Genomic DNA, 7488 nt, shown 5'->3' with positions numbered 1-7488 from the left:
GCTAGTTGGGGTTTAGTCCACTTCTATATCCTTCCCTTCAAGGCTCAGGGGTCCAGGATTATCTTTTGTGTCTGTGTTAATTGGTTCCCCTTTTCTTTGTTGAAGAAGGTCTGTGCAGACTTTCTCCCTATTCCGCCATCTTGGAATCCCCCTGGCTGTACATCTTCCAAGACAGATTTGTTTGTTCTTCTGGCATTCCATGGTATATTCAATATTCTTCATAATTCAAAAGCATCAATTATTTGGTCTTCCTTACAAATTATCCAGATTACTCTCACATATGAGATGAATGAAAAGACTATGGCTTGTGTCAGATGCACCTTAATCCTCAAAGTTGTCACAGTTCAATCAATTCCTCCATTTTTACATTTAAATCTCTGAATTCATTAAGTAAATAAAAGATCAAAAGTACACAGCTTTCTTAAGTACTTACTAAGATGTAAATATCTTTATAAGAACTTATACACTCTGGTAGTTCAAACTAGGGGATGTGTATAAGGAAGGTTATTTGGCATATAAATTCTAACTTAATTATATATATATAAAATTAAGTGAACATACAATCAGAAATGCGTAACATTTTTATAAACACGACTTATCTACCAGTTAAACCATGGGTATCAGCTCTTAGGAATTAATAGGCACTATTTTTAGAAGGAAGGTTGGGCAATCTACTTCTGTAGTGATACTGCCTTGGAAATCCAAGAAGGTGTAGCTATGCATCGAGTCCGACTCCACGGCAAATAACAACAACAACAATAATATTTTTAGTTAAGTCATTTGATGCCTAGGCACTCTTTGCTTGGCATGATCATATGGAAATAATATTCACTTAAACCTTAAAGAACCTAAGTATTTTTTCTATATGTAGATAAAAATGCAAGACAGAACAGATAAACACAGCTTTGAAGTTTCTATAACTCCCTTAAAGAAGAATTCATAATTTATAATACTACTAATTTATCCCATTCTTCATATAGTTAATACTTAAGATCCTATTTCTTTAAAAATCCCAAAGGTCAGAAAGGATAGTTAGCCAGAAACCAGCATTTCTGAGGCTAAGCCTAATACATCTCAACAAAGAAAACCTGTAAAGATTATTCATGATTAAAATACAATACTAAATATTAAAAATGTGATAAGTTGTTTTAGAAAATAAGATTAAATTAGATGTCTGAATAAACCCTCTTAGCATAGAACACCTAAACATTTGAAATAAAAGGCAAACATGCTTCAAAAAAAAAAAAAAAGGCAAACATGTTTAAACTCTATGTTTGAATTAGCAAGAAAGTAAGAGTTATATATGGAGGCCTAAAACTACAGGTAAACATGAATCCAGAGAGACATGGTGGAACTGAAGCCAGGGCGTCTTGAAGAGTACCTGCCTACCTCTGGTGGCCTAAAGTCAGGGGAGAAGGAGATCAAGTTTGAGCACAAATGAGAAGACCTCTACATAAAAAGACTTTACTGGGAGTTCTTCTGGAGTAGTGCCTAAAGCAGTTGACTGCTAACTAGAAGGCTGGCAGTTCAAACCCACCAGCCAGTCCTCGGAAGGAAGACTGGGAAATCTACTTCTATAGTGATACCACCTCGGAAACCCAAGGAGGGGTCTCTATGACTTGGATCTGACTTCACAGCAGTGAATTTGGTTTTTTGGTTGCATGTATCTATAAGTATATAAAGGAGCTCTATTTACCAGAACTATTCTTAAGGAGTATGGTCTATGTGTTGGGAAAATAAAGAATAAATAAACTATTTGGGATACTGGTGTGGTTGAGTCTCCCAGGATTTTCTTGAATAAAAAACCAAACATACTGCCGTTGAGTCGGATCTGACTCATAGCTACCCCTCCTTGGGTATAAAATGTGATTTCTGTGAAAAATCTGTATAGAGAAACTACGGGAAAGACAATGAAATGGGAAAGGAAGTTCTGAGCAATTTTTAAATTACCTACTGACATCAAGTAGATTCCAACTCTTAGCAACCCCTATCGAGTTGCCAAGGAAGCAAATCTTTACAGAAGTACATCACTCCATCTTCCTTCTGTGGAGTGGCTGGTGGGTTTGAATGACCAGCCTTCTGGTTAGCAGTCAAATGCCTTAGGCTTTGCACCACCAGAGCTTCTTTAAGAGATTTAATCTTACATACCATAAAATTCACTCATTTTAAGTATACAGTTCAATTATTTCATTTATATAGTTGTGTAGTCATCATCACAATCCAGAATCATTGGCAATGTGATCTTTTCTTTAAGAAAAGAGTTAGTTCTTGAAAGGACCCTTCACTGAAAGTTGGGGGGAGTTGAAGTGGATACCTCTAAAATTACTTTCTAGTTTAATGATCTATGAGTCTACCTCTTCAATACGAGACATGAGTCTTTTTCACACAAAATGCATTTTTAAAATCAACAGAAAGGTCTTTGCTATCATCAGAAGTAAAAGGTTAAGAATTGAGCAGGCACAATATACAAAATGGAGTCTAATGTATTACTGTTGTCAGGTACCATTGAGTTGGTTCTGACCCATAGTGACCCTATGTACAACAGAAACACCACCCAGTCCTGTACCATCCTCATAATTGTTGCTATGCTTGAGCCCACTGTTGAAGCCACTGTGTCAATCCATCTTGTTAAAAGTCTTCCCCTTTTTCACTGACCCTCTACCAAGTACGATATCTTTCTCCAGGGACTGGTCCCTTCTGACAATATGACCAAAGTATAAGAGATGAAATCTGGCCATCTTACTTCTAAGGAGCATTCTGGCTGTATTTCTTTTAAGACAGATTTGTTCATTCTTCTAGCAGTCCATAGTACATTTAATATTCTTTGCCAACACAATTCAAAGGCATCTTTTGACATCTTCCTTATTCATTGTCCAGCTCTTATATGTATATGCAAACCAAAAGTAAACTCACTGCCGTTGAGTTGGATCCGACTCACAGCGACCCCTCCTTGGATTTCTGAGGCGGTATCACTACAGAAGTTGATTGCCCAACCTTCCTTCTGAGGTATCACTACAGAAGTTGATTACCCAACCTTTCTTCTAAGGAACAGCTGGTGGGTTTGAACCGCAATCCCTCTGGTGAGCAGTCAAATGCCTTAGATACCATGAGTTGGGTCAGGTACACCTCAGTCTTCAAAGTGACATCTTTGCTCTTTATAAAAGAGTTTAAAGAGGTCTTTTGCAGCACATAAGTCATTTGATTCTTTGACTGCCGCTTCTATTGGCATTGAATGTGGATTCAAGTAAAATGAAATGCTTAACAACTTCAATCTTTTCTACATTTATCATGATGTTGCATACTAGTCCAATTGTGAAAATTTGTTTTCTTTATGTTGAGGTATAATGCATACTGAAAGCTGACATCATTGATCTTCATTAAAAAGTGCTTCAAAACCTCTTCACTTTCAGATACACTCCTTGGGGAGAACAATCATGGGAGAAAGAAGGGCTGCTTATGCACAGGGAGACAGTTGGGGGCAGGAGTGCATGGAGGGATGGACACTGGGAAGAGGTAACTATTGGGAGGAAGTGGGAGGGGAGCTGTTGTATTGTGGTAAATTGTGGTCAATGTCATGAGACAAAGTGTATGTGAACTGCTGTATGGAAAGTGAATTTGCTCTGTAAGTTTTCACCCAAATCACAATAATAATAATAATAATAATAAAACCCTCTTCACTTTCAGCAAGCAAGGTTGTGTCATCTATATATCACAGGCTTTAATGAGTCTTCCTCCAATCCTGATGCTGCATTCTTCTTTGTAGTTCAGCTTCTCAGATTATTTTCTCAGCATACAGATTAAGTATAATGAAAGGATCCAATCCTGACATACACCTTTTCTGATTTTAAACCATGCAGTACCCCCTTATTCTGTTTGAACATCTGCCTCTTGTTCTATGTATGTACAGGCTCTTTATGAGCACAATTAAGTGTTTTGGAATTTCCATTCCTAACAATGTTATCCATAATTTGTTATGATCCATAAAGAAGAATGGCTCTGCATAGTCAATAAAACAAAGGCAAGCATCTTTCTGGTATCCTCTGCTTTCAGCCAAGATTCATCTGACATAAGCAATGTGATCCTTTGGTTCCATGCCTTCTTCTGAATCCTGCTTGAATTTATGGCAGTTCCCTGGCAATACGCTGCTACAACTATTTTTGAATTATCTTCAGCAAAAGTTTACTTGAGGGTGATATTAACGATATTATTAGACATTTTCGACATTGTATTGTATGTTGTTGTTACCGGCCGTCAAGTCGGACCGACTCATAGCGACCCCTCCTTGGGTTTCTGAGGCAGTATCACTACGGAAGTAGATTGCCCAACCGTCCTTCTAAGGAGTAGCTGGTGGGTTTGAACCGCCAGCCTTCTGAGAGAGTTACTTTTGTTTCTTTTGCAGATAAAAAGCTTCCACAAAATAACTAGTACAGTCGCAGTTCTCAACAGAAATGCAAGTATCTAATGGAAGTAATTTTGAGCAGTTCTCTTATCCTGCTCAATACTGCTAGCGGATAGTGGAGTAAACAAACTGCGAAAGTCCTTCCAACTCACCTGCGCCCGCTCCTGTCTACAAGCCCCGGCCTCCGATTCTCCATGAAGGCCTGGAGTAAGAGACTTTCAGTGCACTCACTTAGCTCCCTACATTAGAAAACCCGCCGGGGAGAAGGTGAGGAGATCGGTTAGCACCTAAAACCGCATACAGCCCTAGCCCCCAGCGTTCCGACCACTGCCTCTTACCTGTGGAGAAGCAGAGCACGGACACCTGGTGCCTCAGGCGTGCCAAGCCTAGCACTGTGGGAGCAAAGAACATGGCTTCATCATCGGGGTGCGCAATGACCAGAAGAGTCCGGCTCTCGGCTCTCAGCCAGCCAGCTTGCTCCTGACTCTTCATTCGTTCCAAGGAGTCCCAAGCCCCCCAAAAGCCCCATACCAAGACTGCTAAAGCAGAACACAAGAGCACCACTACTTCCATGCTGTGTAAGTGACACTGCGCTTGCGCAATAGGGATAGCTACTGCCGACCCAGACTCGAGCCGGAAAACTGCACCCGGAGAAATTAAGTTCCGCAGTTAAACCTGCCCCACCGACCAGCTCTAGAGGCTCGCGAAAACCTCAGGTTTGCCCTGTGACTCTCCCAGTGGTATAGCACGGAAGGCTCCTAACATTTCATTGAGTTCTCTCCATTTTTTCGCATAATTTAACGAAGTCTTTTTGTCTTCTCGGTTTTAGAGCTGAACTGAGCCGCATGCCATCCACTCTTTTCCTATTTTACAGTATTGTGTACCATCGAGTGCATACCAACTCAGTGATCCTACATGACAGTAGAACTGCCCCATAGAGCCTCATACGCTGTAATCTTTTAAGGGATGAGCTTTAGTGGCGTAGTGCCTAATGCACTTAACTGCTAACCAGTAAGGCTGGTGGTTGAAACCACTGGCCACTCATTGGAAGGCAGATTGGGCAATCTACTTCCGTAGTGATACTCCGCCTGGGAAACCCACGGAGGGGTTCACTCTGAGTCAGATCTGACTCCATAGCAGTGAGTTTTTTTTTTTTTTTTTAATCTTTATAGGAGCGGATCGCCTGGTCTTTTATCCCATAAAGCAGTAGATCGGTTCCAACTATAGCCCTCCCAAGTTCTTAACCACTGAGGCAACAGGGCTCCTTACAGTACAATGAGTTTAAAGCGAACTGTTACTGGTCTTCCTTTACCCTGACGAAAAATTTCCAAACAGCCCAAAATACCAACTTGGTTTTTCCATTTTATTTTTGGGATGCGGAGTGGTGGCTTTTGTAAAGGAAAAATATGCTGTTGCGAAGAACCATCCAATCATTTCGGTAGAAGAGCGGCACCTTCATAGTCCCAAGGGTCACAGGCTCCTTTTACGAGTTACTTCAGATTAAATCGGCCTCGCTTGGCATGTCAAGGAGGTTTTGGTGCGAATCACTCCCAAAGCCCTAGCAAACATCTAGGTAGGTCGACGTGCAGTCCTCCCGACTCCCAGCCATGTGGGGACTAGGCTTCCCTTCCTGCAACCCCGGGCTTCAGGAGGGCGCCACCATGCCGCCGTGCCGCGGAAGGGGCACAGGTCTGGGGATAAGCCGTTCCTTTTCCCAGGCCCGGGGTAAGGCCCCTAGGGCACGGGCCTGTGTGGGCGCGTGGTGGACGTGCCAGCCCAGATGCGCGATGCCAGCCACTCTGGGTCCTGGCCCACGTCGGGTGGAGGAGGCCGCCTCTAGGCCGAGGGGAAAGGTGAGGCGACCAGGCGCTCTCCAACCCAGAAAGTTCGCTTGAGGTAGGAGCCCAGCTCCCCCAGCGGAGGGAGTTGGTCTCCCTACCCTCCGGAAGGAGGAGGAGCCGGCGCAGGAGCCGCCTAAGCCGCGGCCGCCTGGTTTAGGGGGAGGGAGAGGGGTTGAGTCAAGATGGCGGCCAAGGAGGCGAAACAGCAGCGGCGGCGGCGGCGGCGGCGACTACAGTGAGCGCCCGGGTCTACTTTGCCGAACGAGGTCCCGGAGTGAGGACGCGCGCCTGGGCCGTGTCGTTTTCCTCAAGCCGGGGGGCGCGCCAGCTCCTAAGCTTCGCCAGCTCCGGGTAAGTAGGCCCGTTGCCCGCAACCCGGCCTCTGGTTCCCTGCTCGTCCAGAAGCTTCCGAGGGCCAGCAGTACACCGGCCGCGGGGACGGCTTCTTGGCCTGGCTAGGGACGTCGTGGGCCAAGCCAGGTTTGGACTTGCCCAGGCGCTCAGCCTTTTCCCCTCGATCGCACATCGGGCCCGTCAGGGAGCTAGGGCTGGGCGAGTGGAGGTTTATGGAGTTTGGAGGAAGAAAGGGCTTCGTCCGGGCCAGGGTCGGAAGAGGGTGTTTTATAGGGAGGGTGCGGCAGAGGCTGGAGGGCTGGCTGAAGAAGAGAGGGAGGGCTGGGTGTCCCTGGATGGGGCTGGGCCAGGTGGCGGGCCTGGACTTAATCCGAGGCGGAGTTGGTGGCCGGCCGTCTTGGAGTGTGGAAGGGTTTGGGAAGGTGACAGCAATAGACTAGTGCCTAAAGAGCAAACTAGTTTACCTTTGTAACCACTTCAGGGTCTAATGGCGAGGGGTGGAGTAGTGGTGGTGACGGGAAAGATTAGAGCCCTTTATCTTTCGCAGTTTATATTGATATAATGTGCGAAGTCGGGGGGTGCATCTCTTTTAGCGAAGGAGGGATTTGAGAGAAACTACAATTGAGTAACAAGTCTTAATGAAAAGGAGACTGAATTTTAATTTTTTATAATTACCTGAATTAAATGTAGTTATGTATTAAAAACATGTAAAAGATGTGGGAATAAGCGATATTTAAGAAAACTGTGCTTAGGATGTGTCAGTTTTCTCTCTGTGATGTTGCATGCCATAGTGCCGCTTCAACCGAGTTAACCTCGGAGAGTACTGGTATGGGTAATTTTAATCCTTGGGATTAGTGTTTTTACCTGCATCAGATTTGCTTCCCTGGTTATTTT

General features: G+C 44.1%; 1 protein-coding gene across 1 annotated transcript in view; it reads right to left on the bottom strand.

Moving 5' to 3' along the window:
* PIGL (phosphatidylinositol glycan anchor biosynthesis class L) overlaps positions 1 to 4972 on the bottom strand; it is a 118844-nt gene extending 113872 nt beyond the window's left edge. The window contains exon 1 of the mRNA XM_007945580.2: positions 4738 to 4972. Coding sequence (XP_007943771.1) covers positions 4738 to 4972 — 235 coding nt within the window. The remainder of the gene's footprint in view (positions 1 to 4737) is intronic.
* Between the last annotated feature and the right edge of the window lie 2516 nt (positions 4973 to 7488).

This window comes from Orycteropus afer, unplaced genomic scaffold, assembly GCF_000298275.1.
Source record: "Orycteropus afer afer isolate SDZICR_OR568_19922 unplaced genomic scaffold, OryAfe1.0 scaffold00139, whole genome shotgun sequence".
Lineage (NCBI taxonomy): Eukaryota > Metazoa > Chordata > Mammalia > Tubulidentata > Orycteropodidae > Orycteropus > Orycteropus afer.
Note: the sequence above shows the minus strand (reverse complement) of the source record. Positions and strands in the feature narration are given on the sequence as shown.